General features: G+C 36.9%; 1 protein-coding gene across 17 annotated transcripts in view; it reads left to right on the top strand.

Moving 5' to 3' along the window:
• Positions 1-22,685, top strand: part of EIF4G3 (eukaryotic translation initiation factor 4 gamma 3) — a 271,653-nt gene that overhangs the window by 180,035 nt on the left and 68,933 nt on the right. For 13 of the 17 annotated variants that reach the window (XM_053921191.1, XM_053921192.1, XM_053921184.1 and 10 more), the window contains 5 exons: positions 8,882-8,970; positions 13,599-13,845; positions 15,454-15,587; positions 17,138-17,257; positions 17,615-17,725. In XM_053921191.1, coding sequence (XP_053777166.1) covers positions 8,882-8,970; positions 13,599-13,845; positions 15,454-15,587; positions 17,138-17,257; positions 17,615-17,725 — 701 coding nt within the window. The remainder of the gene's footprint in view (positions 1-8,881; positions 8,971-13,598; positions 13,846-15,453; positions 15,588-17,137; positions 17,258-17,614; positions 17,726-22,685) is intronic. The other 4 variants (XM_053921193.1, XM_053921194.1, XM_053921186.1 and 1 more) reach the window with 1 other exon arrangement.

Raw genomic sequence — 22,685 nt, 5'->3', positions numbered from 1 at the left:
TGTTATAATTAAAGCCAAAAACAAGTTGTATAAATTTTGCAGCTTCTTGGTTCTAATTTAAAAAAATTATTTCATGTATATGAAACATGGATTGTCAATGTTTGAAATTTAGCTGCCAGTCTGTTTTTAATAATTTCTAATATTATTCAGGATTCTAAATGCTTTATGATTAATATTAATTACCATTATTCAATAATACATATAGGAAGAATAGAAGTATTTCTCAGAAATTTATTTTTTGTGTTTCTGATACCATTTGTATCAGGTCAGTTTTCAAAAAAGTGCTTAAAAATTTCACTTGTTTGGATTTAAGGCTGAGTGTTATTCAATACATCAAATATCTGAGCAACTGTAATTGAAATAAATGCTGACATTTTCAAATTTTAATAAAATCTGGGTCTCTAATATTTGAACTTATTTTAATTTTTTAAAAATATTTATTTTAGAGAGGGGAAGGGAGGGAAGAGTGGTTGCCTCTCCCCACTGCGGTCCAGGCCTGCAACCCAGGCATGTGCCCTAGACTAGGAATCAAACCAGTGACCTTTTGGTTCATAGGCCGGCACTCAGTCCACTGAGTCACGCCAGCCAGGGCTTGGACTTATTTTAAGATGAATTGTAAGTTAAAATGCTTTTTGACTACATATTCTGATCCATATTTTGGGACATAATGAAGAATATTCAACTTGGGAATTGTCAAAATCAAGAAATGTGAATGGCTTATTCTTTTTTCTTGTTTTACTATCCTAGCTAGAACCTCTGGTACAATGTTGCATGGAAGAAATAAAAGGTGCATTCAGTTAGAAAGAAATGAACTAAAACTATCTTTGTTGAGAAACAACATGGGTATTTACATAGAAAATCCAAAGGAATCTCTACCAAAAATATTCTAATAAAACTAGTAAGTGAATTTCAGTGAGGTTGCAGGATACAAGACTAGAAAAAAACAGTTAATTGGATTTCTGTATACTAGAAATGAAAAGTCAAAAATTGAAATTAAAAATACAGTGCAAATAGCGTCAAAAATATGAATTTGAGCCCTGGCCGGTGTGGTTCCGTTGGTTGGAGCGTTCTCCCACATACTAGAGGGTTGCAGGTTCGATCCTCTGGGAACCTACGAGAGGTAACCAATTGATGTATCTCCGTCACATTGATGTCTCTCTTCCTGCCCCACACCAAAAGTAAATCCTCAGGCGAGGATAAGGAATGAACTTACAAAATTACAAAAGACCTGTACATTAAAAACTTCAAAATATTGCTGAGAGAATTAAAGAAAACAGTGTCAAAGTGTACCGTGTTCATGGGTCAGAAGACTCAGTATTGTAAGACATGAATTCTATCTACAGATTCAAAACAACACAGTCCAATTTCTACAGGCTTTTTTTTGTAGAGAAAGGTTATAAGAAAAAAATGATTCTAAAATAAACATAGAGAAGGAAAGTTCCTAGAATAGCCAAAATAATTTTGAAACGAAGAATAAATTTGGAAGACTTAATACTCTCTGATTTTAAGAGTGATTGCAAGCCTTGCTTATCATGTGGTACTGACATCAAGAAGACCACTAGATCAATGAAAAAATCATCCAGAAATATACCAATATCTAATATGCAAAACATTTTTGAAAAGATGCAAAGGTAATTCACCAGAAAAAGGGTATCCTGAAATTTTCACACATTGCTGGTGAGGATATAAAATGGAACAAATACTTGGAAAATGGTTTGCCATTTCTTTAAAAATTAAATATAACCCAGCCATTTTACAACCTAGGTATTTACTACAGAGAAATGACAGCATGTGCTCATACAAACATTTGTACATGGATGTTCACGGCAGCTTTGTTTGTAGTATCCCCAAACTGGAAACAACCCACATGGTTGGCGGTAGGTGAAGAGATGAGGGAGTGAGCGATCACATCTGTTACAGGGTCTGTTTGATTACTTTCAGTGATTCCTTGGGATTAAGATCCAGCAGGCTCTTCTGCACTTTGCAAAGCGCTGACAGTGTGGATTTACTGGTGGTCATATTGGAGGTTTTTCATTCACCCAGACTTACGTATTCAAGACAATGAGGTGTAGCGTTACTGTATTTGGAGATGAAAAGCAATGAGTAGACAGAAAAATAATTACCTCTGTTGAAGTCTGTTCTCTAATTAAACAAGTATATTTTTGCTGTAGTGATTGTCATTCGCTCCTCTGTACTAGATTTACCTTAAATTAAGCTGCAGTCTATTTTAATTATGGAAGAAGTATTTAATTATGGAAGAAATATTCCAAAAGCATTTATTGGAATGCAAAAATACCTAAGACACTACAGAAAGAGCAATGCAATATAATACAGATGCCTAGAAAATATGCTAATGGTCTTAGTAGAGTCATCTTCGTTCTCACTGCTGACGGAATTACATAGTACACTGTCATTTGCTGAGGTTTTTGTAACAAACCTTTGACTTAGAGTGACTTAGCCATTTTATTTTCCTAATGACCTGACAACCCATGCTGGAAGGGACACAAACAGCATTCTTAACGCTACCCTCCCTCGCTTAGCTCCACGTCCTCTCCTACAAAAACAAAAGGCAACTGAACTAAAAATGAAAATACAGTTGGAATTTAGATGAGAAAGTGCAGAAACAAGGTCGAATTGAGAAGCAGGGTATCATGTTGGAAAGACAAGAGCTTTGGAATTTGAGTTTTAATTGTAACTCCAACCTTCACCCTCTCAATTTAGTTAACCTCTCTATATTTCAGTTTTCTCATTTCTGAAATAGAAATAATATAATAGGACCTACCTAATACCAGGAGACCAAACCAGTGTTTATTGTTGTTGTAAAGAGAGAGATTAACCTTGGATGTAATTTTCATCACAGGGCATCTATTTGTTAACATTTTCAGTGAGCATCTTCTGTGGGTCAGGTACTGTATTAGATGCTACATATACAAAGGAAACCAATAAGATGCAGTTCTTATCCTCAAAGGGCTCAAACTCGAATAACGCATTCTTAACTTGTACCTAAATCTTCGGTTGTGTAGAATAGCAAACGTACATTAAGAGAATTGGTGATAAAAAAATTTGTTGGCAGTAGTAGGTTCAAAAACTAGTCCTGCTGTTGACCAGAAGGTAGTTGCCTAAGAAAGTACAGAAACACAAGATTTTAAAGATTGTGAAGCTACCAGTGGTTTCGTTCTCATGCAAATGAATACATATTAAAGTCTGTGGATTTTAAAGCTGTACATTGATAAGTACTTGAGACATTAACGGGGGGGGGGGGGCGCGCGGGGGGGGGGGACGACTTTGCGCCTTAATTTCAAATTAGTTAAAATGCATGTTTTCACTTATGTTTTTTGTTGGTGGTGTTTGTAAAGATAACACATTAATTAGAGAAATTCATTATAAAATTATAATAAAATTTTGAAATTTGTTTTTGGTAGAATTTAAGTCTAGACTACTATTTTGTTACACTTATATTTTGGTACAAATACTAGTCCCTGGAGAGACTAGTTTATACTGTTCGAATTTCTGTGAAGCAGTCAGAGCAGGAAGCCTGTTTTTAACATGTAATGGAAAGCATAATTACCAGGCCATCTTTGCATTTCAAATAGCAACCCCTGAGAAAATGCTGGAAGCACGCTGACAGACTTACCGTCCTCTCCAGTGTTTCTTTTGGTTGACATCTCTCAGTGACCCCTCATTATTCTTTCCTAGTTCATTTGATCACCATTCTACACACTTTTCCTTCTCTCGCCTGAGTTTCTTCTTTGTTATGCCCCAGTTTCTTAGATAAATCATCAAATTAAGTTAGAATGATTTAGTGCCAACTTAGAGGAATTCAAAGCCAGGAGAAAAAGTAGAGTAAAATGTGGAAAAAATGACAGAAAAGAGAAAGGATTAGAACTGGGTGGTAAGAATGGGAACTCTCACTGAAAGTTCTGTTATCGGAACATTCTACTCTTTATATATAACCCTGTGACTCTGTGCTTGGGCCCCTCCCTTACCAGTAGTCAAGTTCATGGCTTCTTAGTCTGGTGTCACTCCAGAGACCTAGCCTCTGGACACATGCATCTCAAGTCTCAAAGCTAAAGAATTCATGTTATATTCCAAAAGAATAGAACTAGAAGGGAGACTTTTTAATAACTCAGGGCCTCTTACCTGGTTTTTAATGTGGCCACAGGATCTTCAGCTGGTCTGCTCATTTCAGGCACTTCTAGACCGTACCGTTCTTTTTACCAGATTGTTGGGAGAAAATGGAAATAATCTCCCAGCCCAGAAAATCCTCTCCAGAAATGTAGGGAAGAAAGAAAATAGTGTATTATTGAATAAGCATTAAGACTGCAGTGACAGCAGGCTGATAGCTATCAGGAGGTGGGTTAGGCTGGGTGGGAGGAGGGATAGAGCAAAAAAAGAAAAAGAAAAAACTCACGGACATGGACAACTGTAGTGATCGTGGGGGGTTAAATGGTGACAGACTGAGACTTGGGGTAGTGAACACACAAAATACAGTGTACAGATGACGTGTTGTAGAATTGTGTGAATCGGTGTCACCACTATAAATTTAATAAAAAGGAAAAAAGACCGCACTGAGCGCTGCAGGCAACCCACTAATGAGATTGCAGATGGAAGGAAAGCTTGCCCTTTGGTGAAGCCAGGCAGGTGTATAACCCATTACATTACATATAACCCATTACGCATTCTCAAGGTAATGACAGTTTGTCCTGTCCTGTGGCAGGACTGTCCCAGCACCGTTGCCGTCCTATCTGATTGATCCTAACTTCTCCTGGTAGTTGTCCATCGGTGTCAGTCAGTTGTCTTTATCCAAAGGAAAAATTATTTTGTATGTTCATGGCAGCAGGTGGTTACAGAAGCCAGTTGCCTAGGTGAGACGCCCATGGTGGCTGGGAGAAAGATGGCTCCTAGACCCTTAACAAAAACATTCCTGAGTTGTAAAGCTGGCAAGAGGCTTCTTTAGCGTCTAAAAAAATGTACACATATATCAAAGGTAGGGGAAGGATTTACAATTATAATCTTTCTCCAAGGAAAGGTCTAAGAAAAGGGAGAGTGGAAAAGGTCTCTTTCCTTGTTGGCACCAGAAGAAAATTGAAAAATTTTTTAACCCGTAACCATTTATTTATGTATCTGCCTGACTAGTAAATAAGTAAGTAGTAAGAAATGATACAGTAAAGAGAAGCAATGTTAAGTTCACCAACATGGTATCTTTAGTAAAAGTTCTTCTCGGACTTCTGTTGCATAACTAGTGGAATACCTTAAGATTACAAGGGTACCTGTCATATTTTTGTAAAGACTGATAGGACTAAGAGATATGGGAATGTTGTTATGCCAGTGATCGCAGTAATTCTTGTACTTACTGTGTGACATTTCTGACATCTCTCAGAGTCAGGATTCCAGATTAGAAACCATGATGTAACTACTTGGAGTTTCTCTAAGAATTGGTGTTCTGCAAAGAAAAGGAAGAGAGTATATCTTTGAGATCGTGTTTTTACAGAGTGGTTCCTCAGGATGCCTTATGTTGTTGTCTCTTTTTACTACTCTTGATTCTTCCATTTCCATATCATCTACCATTTTACATAACAGTTTTTCTCAGGCATTGGGGGGAAGACTATTTATGCAAACTTACATGGGTTTACTAAAACCCAGTGCATTTGTGAATCTTGTATATTAACTCCTTTTCTCCAAGTCCAGTAGTTAACTCCTAGGCTGTACACAGTCATTAGCTCTTAACTTGCCAGAGTAGCAACTTGACTCCAGTAGAGCCTGTATGAAAAGTAAATGAAAACCAAGGGACTCTTCCACTTACAGGTATGATTGTCAGGCATCTTACAGATAGCAGAAAAAATGTAACTGCACTGTGCTTTCTTTTTAAAAATGGACTCATTGCCAGGTATAACAGTTGTGATGTGGCACGATTTTCTGGAGTCTGTAGTCCATTCATGGGTTGAGAGTTGGAAATGGGAACATTTCTAACTTGATGCAATTCTTGACATAAATTCTAAAATCTCTGTCACAGAGAAGAATCTTCCTCACACTCGGTGATTAAACTTGTCAGTGTTCCTAGTGTTTTTCTGAATTTATATATCATTTCGTGAACTAAGCTCTGAAGATAAACATGATTTTTCTGCCAGTAATGTAAAAATTTTGGGGGGGGGAACCCTTTAAATTCTATTGATTTTTTGTTTGCACTTACTTTATATTTTAAAGTAGTGGAAAATAAATGTGCCTATAAGAGTTGAGTTTTCATGAGGGTTAGGAGGAGGCTGCTGTAGGCATCTCTAAGGTCAGATAATGATGACTCTCATGTGGAGATTGTCATTTGTCCTTTGGTGCTTTAATGCAACCCCAGAAAGAATCTGTGGGTTTTTTTCAGAATGTCAATAATACCTCTTCCTGCAGATCTGCTGTTATTTGTCCAGTCAACAAGTTTGAGTGCTTACCCTGTGAAGGAAGTTTTAAAGAATAGTTTAAGAAGAATAACAACCTAGTCAGATCAGTTATTTAGAACAGCCATCGTTCAGTCAGTATCATATAATATGTGTTAAAGTCAGAATCAGAGGCGGTGGGTTAAGAGACTATCTCACAGTTAAATAAATGCAGTAATAAGGGTCTCATCTAAGGTGTAAGTATTGGGAATGGACTAGAAAGGAAAGAAAAATCTGTGGCAGTGTCTTAAATTTAATTCCCGTATTCTAGCTAATTCTGCAATAATTGTCCTTTAAATGAGGGAGTTGGTATCTGCATCTCTATGTCTCTCCCTCTCTCTTTTGCTCCCTCCCTATCCTTTTAGTACACCCCAACTGTACCACACACCTGCATCAGTAATGGTAGAAGAGGGGGTGTTCATCGTGATCTCACTAGACACTAGGTGTGGTGTGTATATCTGTTCTGGGTTTTTGAGGGGACTCAGTATCTCCTAAAGAGGTGTGTGCTTTGTCTCACCGCTAGTTGTGAAGTATTGCTTTAAAGTAAAACTTTAAATAGCCGCTTAAACAGAGTAATAATTCCTCCTGCTATAAGTAGCCTTTTTTTTTTTTTTAAATTATGCTAAATGTGGTATGTCACCCATGGAATAAATGTTTTGATGTTTTTGGGTTGGGTACATTTGATATATTCTTGGTTTTTGTTGTTTAGATGTGGGATGAGTTCCTTTTTAATCCCAACGAATTCTCCAGAAAGTGTTTCCCCTTTTCCATGAATGAAATTTAAAGCTGGATTCATGCATATATGAAATAAAATTTGAAATGAAATGTACAGGTTCCCCAGACTCTTAAGAAGAATTCTGCTATGGAAGCAGAATTAACCACAAACATTTGGGAGAGATGCACATAAAACAGACTGGTTTTACAAATCAAAAGATCCATAAAAAATGAAGAGACCATTACATGCATACATACATGAATGTACATTGTATATTTAGTATGAGACTGTGAGGCTACTGAGCACAGGTGGCAAGCACAAGGCCCGTGGGCCGAATCCAGCCCTCCACCTTGTTTTATCTGGCCCAGCACCTTGTTTCTACTAGGCAGCAGCGCCAAGCTCTCACTTAACTGCTAAGGAGTAGTTGCATTCATACAGTCCTAAAATTACATTCGGCCCTTTGAAGGCAACCGCGAGGTTGATGTGGCCCCCGTTGAAAGTGAGTTTGACACCCCTGCAGAAGATTTAAGCCCACCACAATTACAGTCTGAGTTCATACTTTGAAAAAATGGTTTACCTTGAGTAGGCCACAAAGGAAGAGTAACAGGTGGTTTTAGTGTTCATTATGGTCCCTGAGGGGAAGGCTGAAGATAAATTGGTTTGAGGTGTATGTAGCAAAGGAGTTTACAATGGTTGTTTGTTTGTTTGTTTTTTAATGATGGTAAGTTTGAGAAGAGTGTTAAATGTCTTTTTGTGTTGTTCCCCAAAACAGTGTGAGTATTCCTATTCTACTGTTCCTCCAAAAAAGTTTCGAGGCTGTCCCAGGGAAATTTGTTGGTTTAGTCTACATGAATTAACTTGTATTTCTGTAGAGAATCAGCTTTGTGTTTATTCACTTTTGATAATGTCTAATGTCTCTATTAAATGGCTTTTCTTTGACTCTTTTCTTTACCCATCTGCCTGTAATACCTCATTTGTTTCTGTTAACTCACGTGTTGCCTTTTGTCATTCTTTTTAATATAGTCTATTTGCTATCTGATGTTTAAATTGTACATTGAAGTGTTGGATGAGTTTTTTGGAATTTGTAAGATGAATTGTGAAAATCTTTTGTAAGCCTAATTTTCAGCCTAGAGCTTCTGATACACTAGAATAGTTCATTTAAAAATGTTTCCTTTCTTCATTTTCACCCCAGCAATATTAAAGGCCGAGCAAATGGAATTGATCCGAAATGAGAACTCGATGTTGTAGAAGTGCTGCCTATCAGATGGCATCCTAAAGTGTTCTTTTGTTCAGAACCTGAGATTTAATACTTTTTGTAGCTCAAAGGAACCTTAGATATCACCTAATCTCACTCTTACACTTTATAGTTGAATATGCAGGGGCCTGAGGAGTATGACTTGCTAAAGATCACGTAGTTGATGAGCAGTAGAAGCAGATCCATGTCTAGAATTGGCTGGGTAAGCCAGTTATCTATACAGAAAACCACCGTACACTGAATCATGTGCCTAGGTCACTGGTTGGAGAGCCACATGAGCTGATGAGAATAATTTGTGCCCAAGACATTTGCCATTGCATCTCTGGGCCACAGCTGCATAATTGTTTGCACTATCATTTGTCTGTTTCATAAGTATGGGCAAAAGCCCTCTTTTCTTCGGCTAAATTTGAGTACAGGTATCATTTAGACCTAATATTTCCAAACATAGCTTTGCAGTGGGAAGTAATGGCAGCTGATCTTGCATTTCAGCTCAGACAGCTATAACTGCACCAAAGATGTGGAAGAAACCAAAAGACCGGACCCGAACCGCCGAAGAGGTGTTAGAAGCAGAATTGGAGGTAAGGGGCAGCAGTAACTTTCCTTGGCCTGTCTTCAGGACATTGTGCCATTTCCTAAGACAGGTGTGGGTTTATTCCTCTTTCTTGAGATACAGTTTTCCAGGCAAAATTTGATATATCAAATTCAATGTCTGACTTTTTTAAAAGTCCATTTACAGAATTTGAAAAGATTTTTTTTAATCCTCACCGAGAACATGCATATTGATTTTAGAAGGGAAGGCAGGTAGAGAGGGAAAGAAACATCGATGTGAGAGAGAAACATCGACCAGTTGCCTCATGTGCATATCCCAAAGGGGATGTAACCCGCAACCTAGGCATGTGCCCTGCCCGGGGATTGAACCTGTAACTTCTCAGTTGACCGTATGATGCTCCAACCAATTGAGCCATACCAGTCAGGGCTGAAAAGATTCTCAATAAATAGCATGTTCAATTTCATTGAATTCTTGTCTGTCTTTCAAAATACCTCTCCTAAAATGATAAAAGTAAGTTACTGTTTAATTTTTGGTTAACTCCTTCACCCCCTCAATTGAATTTGTCCTTACATTAATCAAATGTAAAGACTGATCTAGTAAACAAAAGTGGGGACAGTTCTTTCAGATACCCATTAGCAATGGTGACAGAACTCATCAGGTACCTTTTAGGGAAAGTCATTTCAAAATGAATTATAACTTACTGCGTTCCACTCAGTAAGATAACTTTTCACATACGGTTTGCTAGTTTGAACTAAGCTCCACCAGATGTTGTTACAGCTGGCCAGGTCCAGAGGGTGCGAGGAAGAAACGAGGGCGGGCGGACTTTGGTTCCAAGGAGTGCTCTAACAGTTTCTCTCCCTGCAGTCTTCAGTGTCCTCAGTGTTGCCTACTGCAGCTTGTACAGGAAGAGTAGGATAAACAGTCTCTTCTTTTTAGCTCACATCTATTTTATTAGATTAATTTTCATTGAATTTCTAGCATAACATTGTGTAAAAATTATTTTTAAATAACTTTAAATACATTTGTTTCTTAAGGCTTTTTTGTCTAGTTATAATTCTTACCCTCTTCAAGCAGCTCACAGTGCGCCTTTGTTAGTTCTCCCTGTCCTGTCATAGCTCTTACCTGGTGCTCTGTTGATGTCATAGTTAGTCCCATAGCAACCACAAACACGTTTCATAGATGTGATTTTATTGTGGTTATTGGGGGTGAGAATTGGCAGTAAGTTATAGAGGTGCAAATAGTTGTTGAACTTTTTGTGGCTGAACAATAAAATGTTGCTTTTACAGAAGATAAAATACCTTCCAGAAACAGGAGAATCACTTATATTCCCTTCAAACTGGTTACTCTTTAGATTCAGCTGTTTTTTTATTAGCTTTCTTTTACTATACTTCGTGTTTCTTTGCCTTCAGGCTAGATTTCTAAGCATTACTGACTGTTAAATGGGGAGGCCACCATTCCTGTGCCTTCAAATATTCACCTTCTTCTTTAGGTCAGGGTTGGCAAACTTTTCCTATAATGGTTCACATAGTAAATAATCCAGGCTTTGCGGACTGTATGATATGATCCCTGTCCCAGTTTTTCATCTCTGCTGCTGTCACCCCAAAGCAGCCACAGACAACATGTGAACAGATCAGTGTGGCTATATTTTAGTAAAACTTTATTGATGGACATTGAAATTTCATATAATAGTCATATCTCATAAATATTATTCAGAGTTTTTATCAACCATTACAGATGCAGAAATCATCTTTACCTTGGACACTATAGGAAGACAGGTGATGAGCCAGATTTGGCCCCTGAGCCAGTTTCCTAAGCCCTGCTTTGGGTGATGGTTCTTCATACATGATAACTTTTGACTCATTTTGAACCAATTACTTTTTTTAACCTTACAGTTTAAAAGTATAATAAAAAGGTGTTTGTTAATTTGCAGACAGGCTTTTTTACAGAAATCCTAGTCCCTTTCATAAAAGTATTTGTTAAGAGTACGTTGTAAATACTGGTTGTCACTGTCTTCATTCAAACTGATCATCAAGCTCTCCTTAGGGAGGTGTCAGCCTTCTAAAGACTGTTTCAGGTATCAGCATATTATATTGGGTTGTTCATCATTGGAAGTATTTGGTCAAATTCTTTAAATTGTGGCCTAGAAAGATAACATGAAAGATAATTCCTCTTCAAATGTTAGTCAAGGCATCTTAAAATTTGTTTAAAATTTTTAGGATATTTCATCATTGGTTGCATACATAGTTGTCAATCTGATTTTTTTTTTTTTTAGCACTTAAAAAAACTCAGGCATTAAGCACGCAGTTTTGTCAACTAAATTCTTAAGTTCCTATAAAAGGTTCACTTTTGACAGCTCAGCCAATGAGGTGCTTTCTTTTTTTAACCGTATTTTCTGAGTAAACAATTTAGGAACTGTTAGGCACTTATTAACAAGCTAGTTGAATAGAGCTTCAGTCTGCTCAAAGAAAAATAATTATCATAAATATTTAATGATTATGATTTTTGTGGATTCCCTTGAAAAATATCTCTTTTAACAGCGTGTCTCACACATCTTAATGATTCTGTGTTCTGGTTTGTTATTTATGGAGCAAGTTTTATACTGCCTTTTCCAGTTAGAAGTTAACTTTCCAAATAATACATTCTCTTTTAATATCCAATAAATTATCCATTGTTGTTGATTTTAGGGTATTTATGAATGGGCATCGAAATTTGGATCTCATATAATAGTCACATTATAAAATATTTTTCTTTGGAATTTTTTTCAACCATTACAACCTCTACACAGAAGATACCAGTATATTTTTTTCTCTAAAACAGCATTTTTTTTCACATTTTAACAAGATCCAAAATAAGAATTCTGTATTGTTGTATGTAGAGTAATGTAGTATACTGTTATTTAATAAGGTTAAGTACCATTCATAGACTCACATGCTAAATTATTAAAGGTCTTGATGACCGGTGTTTAATATAAGGTGGTATTACAAGGTCATTATGAGTTAATTTAGATTCATAATAAGTAGAATAAGAAAAAGTGAGGCTACTAATTCATGATTCACACCTTAGTAGATGTTTTTTTTTTCCCCCAAGATTTAAAAGATGCCTATTTTCTGCCATTTTTTATAAAAAGAAATTTTTCAACCTCTGTTTTCTTGGGATTTTTATGTTTGTCTTTTCTTTCTTTTGATAGTTACCATACCGTCTCTCTCTCTGTTCAGGGAGCTGAGAAGCCTGTGTGCGCGCACGTATGTTTGTCTGGAGTGACTCACGTGTTTGTGAGCTTTACTATTTCCATTGCAGAAATAAGGCCTAAAAACCATCTGTTTCTGTCAATAACATTTTTTTAAAGATTTTATTTATCTATCTTAAGGGAAGGGAGGGAGAAAAAGAAGAGAATTGTCAGTGTATGATTGTCTCTCATGCGCCCCCTACTGGGGACCTGGCCTGCAACCCAGGCATGTGCCCTAGACTGGGAATCGAACCGGTGACCCTCTGGTTTGCAGTTGGCATTCAATCCACTGAGCCACACCAGCCAGGGCTTTTGATAACATTTTAAAATTTAATATCTTTTCCCCATGATCTGATGTATAATAGAAGAAAATTTACTAGTATAATTCTTGTTATAGTACTTATATAACAAAGTAGGATTTGTAACTCTTTAATAAAAACACATAATTTCATAAACCAATTGGGGCAAGCACTTTCTTGAGTATATGGCATTCTCTTATACAATCTTCTGTTGAACCAGTTCAACAGAGCATTTATTTTTGGTTCTCCTTATGTGAACTTATCAATTGGAATGCCTATTTCTTTTGAATGCTTCTTCCAAAGAATAATTTTCAGAGTGTTTACCCTTCATGAAAAAGAGACTTAAAGTTCATGAAGAACCTTGCCTCGGGAGTTTTGATAGTTCGTACAACCCTTAAATCCATTTTTTTGATTTGGTCAAAAAATGGTAAAAAATATTCTGGTGAATAATCCAATTCTATTTTGCTTCTTAAAAATAAGATGCACTAGAACCAAGATTTCTCCCTAGGGGAATATATTGCAAGCATTTTTCCATGTATGAATTGAATAAGGTTGCAGCCTCAGAAAATTCTAAGAACCAATAAACAAAATAGATTTTACTTAACACATGGCATCCTTGTAAAATGAGAGATGATCAGCTTTATGGGACTTAAATACTTTAAACTATTCATCGAACTCTCCATTTTGCATCCAGAAGACAGCGCGTGCGTGTGCACGCGCGCACCCCCCCCCCCCACACACACCCCCTGTAGTGTTCCTTTTTATATTTGCTGAGCTGCAGTGGTAAGGGTAGGTAGGCGTGCTTGATTTAGATTTCCGACTAGGACTGTTTCATGTCCATCAAGTCCCAAGGATTAACAGTTCTTTCTATTCTAATCTTTGGTACATTTAGATTTCATTAGTCATGTTAGAGCATTTCAGTAGCCATTTAAATTGTCTGCATTATCTCAGGAGATGAAATGAGAAAAGTGTTTTAAGCAACTTACCTTTCTAGTACCATAGAGGCTGAACAAAGACATCCTTATCTTGAGTGACATGTTTTCCTCTGCTTTTGAAGGGATAGGTGTAAGTGTTACGTGTATTTACACACAGTGACAAAATATATAACCCCTGTGTTCACGTATGCTTTAGCCTACAGCTGAAGAAGAGCTTTCAGGTGACAAAGTACTTGAATGTGAGCAGGATAAAATGAGCCAAGGGTTTCATCCTGAGAGAGACTCCTCAGACCTAAAAAAAGTGAAAGCTGTGGAAGAAAATGGAGAAGAAGCTGAGCCTGTACGTAATGGTGCTGAGAGTGTTTCTGAGGGTGAAGGAATAGATGCTAATTCAGGCTCCACTGATAGTTCTGGTGAAGGGGTCACATTCCCATTTAAACCAGGTAAGTTTTATCCCTGCCTTCCTGTGTACATCTTTCCTTTTTCCCTTTACTGCAACCTTAGAGAAATGTTACCTCTGTATAGTGAAACAGTGGACAGAAGGGAGATGCTCATCATAGTGCAATATTTATAGAAGTGATCAGCAGGCATAAGTTAGTGATTGGCAAGTCCAGAGAGTTCTGTGTTGGTGGAAATGATATCTCATGCTGGTGTTCTGCTTTTACTGGCATTGGAAGTGCAGCTGGCAAAGGGACTTAGTCATCGTTAGGCTGGTTGATTTAACAGAGGAAATTTAACTTTATTTAAGTGAAGGGGATATTTCGGATATGACCATGTCACTTGAGATAGTGTACTCATCATTTCTCAAGGCTTGAACTCAGTTTGTTGACAGAAGCTGTGTTACAGAACTGAACTCCAGTAATGAGTCAGAAGGTATCATTGCATCACTGAGCACCTGCAGGCTGGGAAGTTCCCTGTGAAATAAATACATGATAAACACCAGAGGATATTTCATCTTTAGACACCATCAAATACATTAAACTTCTTTCCCAGGACTATGTAAACTGTGCTTGGCTTTGAGGTTGTGGGCCTATTTGGTGTCGTAGGGAGAGGTGGTGGCTCCTTTGATAGAAAGTTTTGGATAAATGAAGAGTTTTTTCTTCGTCTGCCAAATCTGTAGTGACTTCTGCTTTGAGAAAGGGTTTGAATGTGAAATATCAGACCTCAGAAATCATCTAGACCAGTGTTTTTAAAACTGCTAATTTAAACTCGTTTAATAGATTTCAAAATTAATTTAGTGAGTTACAACCAACAATTTTTTAAAAGAGTAAAATAATGTCAGCACATTACATGTAGTAAAGGTAGTATTGTTTTAAGAAACATTTCTTTTTAAAATATATTTTATTGATTATGCTATTACAGTTGTCCCATTTTTTCCTCCCCTTTATTCCCCTCTGCCCTGCACCACCCCTCCCAACAGCAACCCCCCCCCCCCCGCCCCCTTAGTTCATGTCCGTGGGTCATTCATATAAATTCTTTGGCTTCTCCATTTCCCATACATTCTTAACCTCCCCCTGTCTGTTTTGTACCTACCATAATTTATGTTTATTATTTCAAGTACATTATTTTCTTCAGATTAAACTATAGTGGGGGGGGACTTTGTATCTAGCTGCTTAAAGTTTTCATAATCTTAAATGTTACTCGTTTTTGTCTTTTTACCTTTTTCTCTCCAAAATAACATTGCCAAGTGAACAACTAAAGTACCCTTTACCCTGAAGCCAAGAATATTATTAAATTCCTTATTTCTGAGGTATTTATAGGTGTGGTAGTTGATTTACTGAGGACCCAGAGGCTGCTGAATGTGTTGATGAAGTGGTTCCTGTATCAATTTATTTCAGATTACTCTTCTATCCAGAGGTATCCAGAAGGAATAAAAGGACAAGTGGCAGTATAAGATCTTTATGTGACATTCCTGACTGTAGCTTAGTGTTGCATTTGTGTGTGTTTGTTTATAATGAGAAAAAGTAAATATTGGATTTGGTTTGACTTTTACTGGATACACATAGAATGACCTTATAGAAAGTTGGTTCTGCCTACGTTTCTTCTTCTAGAATCCTGGAAGCCTGCTGATACTGAAGGCAAGAAGCAGTATGACAGGGAGTTTTTGTTGGACTTTCAATTCATGCCAGCCTGTATACAGAAGCCAGAGGGCCTGCCTCCCATCAGTGATGTGGTTCTTGACAAGGTAGGCTGAGTACTCACAGCGTGATTCTCTCTTTTTGTTTGGAAATGGTTTTTATGATCAGTGCAAGTATGTGAAGTATGAGCAATTTTTCGGAATTGTAAGACTAAGTGGTATTTGAATTAAAATGTATAATGTTTAAGAATTAGAGTTTGGATTTTGGATTTCTTACAATGATATTGAGATTTGACCTATATTTGAGTTGTGAAGTTTTAAAACTGATTAATTGTCTGCTTATTATGGCTATTTCCTAGTGATGTAGTGAAAATCGTTTGTTGGGCTAATACAGCTAAAGTGATAGAGACCTCTTTCCCCACTGCACCATTCTAAAATTTCAGTATGGAATTAGAATGGCATTAAAGACAGGTCATAAACCTAGGAAGGTATTTGGCAGATCAAACTTAAATAGTAGTCAACATAATTCAGATAATGTATATCTTAAAATTCCTCCAATAGATTCTCGTAGTGATTAGTCTTTAATCAAGTGCAAATAAATAGGCATCCTTTATCTTCACATCTGACCTTAATGATGCATACAGAAGATTAGTACAGTTTTTATTTTTATCTGTTTTAAATTAAAAGGAGTAAAGTCAGATGTTTATCTGCCCGAGTATTCATGTAAGTCAGTGATCAACCAGTGCTGATGATGAAACATTGTTTTGAAGAGGAACTATTAATCCCTAATCAAAGTAGAGGGTAAATATCTAAGAGAATGAGACCCACCTCTTATTATGATTTCCAAACCTTATTTGTATTATTTACCCTCTTAGAACAATAGGTCTTACTATTTTTGTTGCTATCTAAGTCTTTTCTCTTAGGTACTTATATGGGGCAGCAGAATGATTGTCAGTGCTAATTTAAGGCTACTTCAGTAATTTATTCACTGAATTAGATTATCCTTTCAGAAAATATCCCTTCCTGTCTTCCTTCCTTATCTGTTTCTGACTTTGGCCAATCATTAGTTGATTTCCACTGAGCTACTTAACTTTGCTGAGTCTGTAGTCATATTCTGTGCCTATGCAAAGCCAGATAACTTCTGTGTACCAAAGTGAGATTTTAAATGAGTTGTCACATGAAGCATAATCTCCTTTTGAGACTTACTGTCCACTTAGAATGCATGCTTTTTCTAATTACAAGTCAACAATATCAAAACCAAAATGAGCAATAGAAGGATTCTCATACGCAGATGCTCTAATGTTCTGGTGAATATGCTAGGAAAAAAAATCCTAAAATTTGACCCTAGTTCATAGAATCCCAAAATAGGTCATCTTGTGTTCTACTGGTCCTGGCTAGTGAGCCAGTGCCCCGATTATGTCTAGCTTCTCCTTGGGAATTTTAGGCCTTCTCAGTCGCAGGGCATCAGAAAACCACTGTTGACCTAAGGGCTCTGATGCTAGCCCAGAAGAAGCTACCAGGTTCACGTGGGACTTTGACTAGTTCAGGAAGCCAGTACTTGCCATTTCAGGTGACATAATTTTCAATCTGAGGTTTTATTTTTGTGGTACTAGATGCTCTGGAACCTCTGTTAAGCTTTTCTTTTCTTCTTTCTGCAGATCAACCAACCCAAATTGCCATTGCGAACTCTGGATCCTCGGATTTTGCCTCGAGGACCAGATTTCACTCCAGCCTTTGCAGATTTTGGAAGGCAGACCTCTGGTGGAAGAGGTGTACCTGTAAGTGCCAGTTCCCTACAACCTGATTAGAAACTGTCAGACTGCGTGGCACCTTGTCTCACAGCGAGGGCGCAGCTTTTACTTGTTGATTCCTTTAAACAGGAAGAAGAATAGAAGAGGTGAAGACTATCCTTTCCAAACTAATATTAAAGTAATTAAAGAGTACACTTGAGTCGTTTTTATTTGAAAGAAGCTTGTCTACATGAATTTGGCCTTGAAATGACCTGCCAATGGGTTTAAAAAAAAAAACAAGACAACCTTGAGTGTGATTCCTATTTTGTTTTGAGGTTTCCTGGTATACTAGTGATCTCTGATGACTTTCAGCTAATGGTCATCTCTTTGTCTTTGTTTCTACAGATTTGCAAAGTACAGAGCAGGCACGGATTGCCCATTCTGGAACAGAGCAAAGCACCAGCTTACACTGCACTGGTGATGTCGGACCCACCCCTGAAGAGCCTGCCTCTAGGGGTGTGCTGAATCTTTTTTTTTTAACAATAGTCTATAGCGTTAGAGTATTTTATGTTTTGCTTTTATTGCTTACAGTAGTTTGTGAAGTGAAAACATGAACAAATAACACATATACAAAGGAGTGTAGTGTTGTAAACTGCAGATTGCCTTCACACCCCCAGTGGCAGGCCCTTCGCGGTGGAGATGGCATCACCAATGGAGTTACGCTGGGGCACTGCCCTGTGCAGAGTTTGGCAGAATCGGCCTCCTCCATGCTTTGTAGACTTGCAGAAAGCATGGGGGAAAGTCGCCATTGATGCGAATGCTTCTTTTTCCCAAGTCGGAATGGCTTGAGAGCACTTAAAGTTCTGGAGGCGCTTAGGGTTTGATGTACATTTGCAGACCACCCTGTTAAGACTATGTGATGTTTGCAAAAATATTTTTATATGAGGTGACACTTTTTATTTCCCCATCACCTTTTCATTTCTGTAATGGCAACTTTTAAAACCTGCTTGGAAATAAGACTACACCATCTGAAAACAAATGTCACTTTGTAGGTATTTGAATTATTTGACTGTTTACCTGCAGCCTGATTGAAAATATTTAAATGCATACACTGTGTTGGAGGCTTTGTAAAACCTACAGAAAATCTCCTTAATTTAAAGCATATTATTTATTGGGCGGCACCATCTTAAAGACCTCTGCTCTCACACAGCTTAGAAATGTAACCTTTATTTTCTCTAAATGATAAGATTGTTACAGAATTTGAATTTCCTCACCGGAAGGTCTTAGCAGCTTTCTAGAAACCATTTTATACTTTAATTTTCAGTATTATTTCCCATTTTGGTCACTTAAGTTTATATTCTTTCAGTGTTTGTTTTTATTTTAGTTTTGATTCATATCTGTTTTGCCAAACATTTGAAATAATGTTAATGGCATTTTGATTAATCTCTGGTTAGCAGTGTCTGTGATGATCATATTGCTCAATTTTGTTCATACGTCACTAGCAAAAGGTATAAATTGCCACATCTCTTCTTCCAGTGTGTACTGTCATTTTTTTATTACCAGGTTTCTATTGTCTGCTAATTAGGTATAGCAGAAGGGAAATACTGTGAATTGAGAATAAACTCTATCTCTTTTAAAATATTGAAATTAGAAAATGAATTTTAAAAGTAACTATCACAGTGTATGTTTGCCCACTAATCTCTGTGTCCACATATATCAGATAAATGAGTTATTCGGTGCATGCAAAGTAATATGACTGGAAGTGAGCCATTATCAAGAATTTGTAGTGTCTTCAGAAAGGTCAGCTTTAATTGTTTAATCACTTTCTTTAAATAGCTCTGTCATATGCCACAAGCTAATTTTAAAGTGAAATGGTGATCTATTGGTTTAATGCAAGTAATTCTTCCACATCTCCATTAGCTAACAAATATTTTCCATTTAATTTGTCCAGCTTACTTTGGTATGTTGTTGTACATACAGATGAAGGAGCAATCAATAATGCTATTTGGAAAAAGAGCAGCAGCCCTACTCTTCATAGTTTCTGGTTCCGTACATGTAGTCATTTATACCAGCTTCCAAACTGGCTTATAAATGGTTACCACCCAAGAATCTTAATATCTGCTAGGTATGCTTCATAGTATGGTTTGAATACCCATAATTCCTAGTATAATCTTTCCTGCAACAGACTTGGTATACAGTATTTTTATTGCACAGCAGTTGTTTTATGTGTCGTATGCAGTTTTCAGATATAAAGGTCTTTTGATGGACAATAAAGTACATATCAGTTAGAAGCACCCAGTATCATCTCTGTAACTTTTTAAAAGTCAAATTACTTAGCGGTTGCGGTATTTTAATGGTAATCTGTTGACAGACATCACAGAGAGTTTCCCAAAAGAAATGCAAGGGTCAGTAGGCCTAGACTAGTAACTTAACATTTATATTCATTTCAACTAACTTTGAGATAAGCTGAACTATAATATAAAACTCCTAGGGGCAAAGTTTCCTTGACCTCATATCATGCTTTCCTCTCTTCTTAAAGTAACAATTAGTTGTCTCTCTCTAAAAATTGCTACGATGAGTAGTGTTCCTATTTCCTTTGGTTACCCAGGTGAGCAGAGGTGTTTGAGGTTATAGTCTTTGAATGGGATAAGAGCAATATATATAGTAAACTCTAAAACAGAGATGAGTATAATTTCTAATTTAATACATTTAAGAAAAATATATGAGAGTGGGCAAAAAATTTAAACTCCCAGCTCACCTGAAAAGAATTTTGGCTCACTAGTTAACCCCAAATTTTGATGCTTTGTATTGGTTCTGACATTTGTGGACCCTGAGCATATATTGTACCTTAAAGTCTCTGTTCTAGCCATCAGCCATGACAGTCTGCCCTTCAGTTAAGGAGACCAGGCCGTATTCCTTTTTGTTCACTTGGTGACTTCCAGCACCGGGTCCCACATTTTGTGTTTCATGGATACTATGTGTAGCTGCATACAATGCGCACCCATGTTTTTGGCCCAAACTTTGATGAAAAAATCTTTCGTTTTAACTTTCTAATTCAAGTTTTTATTTATTTATATTCAGATACTTGTTTTTTGTATTATAAAGGAATTTTAGCATTTATTTTTGAACATATTATGGTACAAGAAATTTTATGTAACAAATAGTTACAAAACACAAGAACAGATACAAGGTATTTCAGGTACTACCCATGTATAATGCGTATCCTTATTTTCTCCTCAAAATTTGGGCAAAAAAGTGTGCATTACACACAGCAAAATATAGTAAGTCATTCACTATATATGGTGCAACTTTTGAAGGACACTATAAATTTGACAATTTGTATTAAATTTTTCACCCATGAAAAAGGACACAAGCCCTGGCTGGTATGGCTCAGTGGATTGAGTGCCGGCATGCAAACCAAAGGGTTGTCAGTTCGATTCCCAGTCAGGGCACATGCCTGGGTTGCAGGCCAGGTCCCTGGTTGTGGGCATGTGAGAGGCAACTAGTTGATGTACCTCTCACACATCAATGTTTCTCTCTGTCCCTTCCCATCTCTCTAAAAATTAATTTAAAAAATATATATTTTTAAAAGGACACAAAATGCATAAAAGTAATCACACCAATCTGCATATCACTTTTTAAAAGGTCCTTTGGTGCTTTGGTATTGATGATAATACCTTACCTAGAATTTAAGGTGCTTTTGTATGCCTTATATTTTACGTGCTGTGATTCTCCTAATAACTTTGTAGGTAGGACAAGCAATTTAATATATGAGAAAGCTTAAGTTCAACAAAGTTAAGAGACTTGCTCACAGAAACTTCACTCATGAATAGCAGAATTGGACTCAAGAGTCCACAGTTCTTTTGTCTTGTGGTCTGCCTCTCTTCTCCAGATCTGCCCCACATTCCTTCCGGGCACTGATGTTCCAGACAGTGAATGCATTCTCAGAATGTAAACATGAGAACATTAGAGGTCAATTATTTAATAAGCTTGTTAAGCATTTATAAGTATAGTCGCCTTTTGAAGAACTCAGTATTCTTGTGTAAGTATTTATGAACAGTATCTATCTTAATTATAACCAGAGGTACAAATACAACTTTAAAAGTTTTCTTGGCCCTCTGCACATGGTTATAATTTCAACTTTTTTCCCCTGGACTAACAATATTGATTAACGTTGTTTATCTATATAGTAATATAGCTCACATCTCTATCTCCAATATGCATACTATCACTCTTACGTGACTTTTGACATAATAATCTTTCATTACAGCCAACAACCTTTGTCCTTGACAGATTTTTATGAGTAAATGCATGGATTAAGTTAAATGTCTTGTGATGTAATGTTGTATTTGGACTTTATCCAAGCATTGAAAAAGAGATTAACCTTAGTGAATTAACACTAGAATATAACCTGAATTATAAAAAACCATACAGTACTTGGTTTACTACATTTTCTTAACAGAATTGTTTTGTCCAGGCTATCTTCCCAAAGTTTCCATTATAAGTAGTTTTTCTGATAGTAGTACTGTCTGGTTTAGCAACTGTTTCCTTTTGGCTCTTTTTCAGTCTGGTGATCGTGTTTAGTTCTCTCTCAGTCCCACCATACCTGTTGCCTCTGAGTTTGTCTGACCCTGGTTTTTTAATGTTTACTAATAGTCTGAGACCATATCGTCAGTCCTGGGCTCTTGGCTGCATATATTTGATAAATTAGTGTGTAGTGCCTAGAAATTCTGACTTTTGATCCTGATAGTTTCTTGGTACTGCCATTTCTAATTAGGGCAGATGGTGAAATATTAGAGTAATTCTGAGAATGAGTGATGTGTAAAGGCTTTTAAGATTCTCAGCCTAAGCCTGAAACCATGCCTCTCTTATAACCTGTCTTTTTATATAAAGTATGACATTTGAGTGTCTGCTTCCTTTCCTGAAGCTTTATGTGAATTCAGAAGGGCAGTATTGGGGCATTAAGTGAGATATGATTCTGGTCTATATGTGTTGTATGAAGCTTTTTTTCCTTCCCTCTTGAAACCTAATGACAACATTTACTCAGCATTTAGAAAATGCTATGTCAGAAAACGTAAAGGCTCTCATTGTGCAATAGAGGAGCAGAACTTACCATCAACCCAAAAGTTTAATCTTGCAAAATTATTTCCAAACATTTAATGTAGCAGCTGTTGTCACTATAAATACAGAGAATTGCACCTTTTAACCTACTTCCTTATCACACAGTAACAAGTTTAATTTGATGGCCAGTGTGACATGCCAGCATATGTTACTGGTTTTAACATAATGAGTATAGTGGGACTATAGCAGGAACGAAGAACTCATTAAGAGAGGAAAATATTTTTTTTCAGGGAGCCGTTCAGTTGGATTTCATTAATGATATAAGAAAGACTTATTTTAGCATTTCTGGCCCAGCAAATTCAAAGGGATCCATTAAGATCTGCAGTGAAGTTGGCCGTCTGTGCTATAGACAATT

Source organism: Desmodus rotundus, chromosome 3, assembly GCF_022682495.2.
Source record: "Desmodus rotundus isolate HL8 chromosome 3, HLdesRot8A.1, whole genome shotgun sequence".
Classification (NCBI taxonomy): domain Eukaryota; kingdom Metazoa; phylum Chordata; class Mammalia; order Chiroptera; family Phyllostomidae; genus Desmodus; species Desmodus rotundus.
Note: the sequence above shows the minus strand (reverse complement) of the source record. Positions and strands in the feature narration are given on the sequence as shown.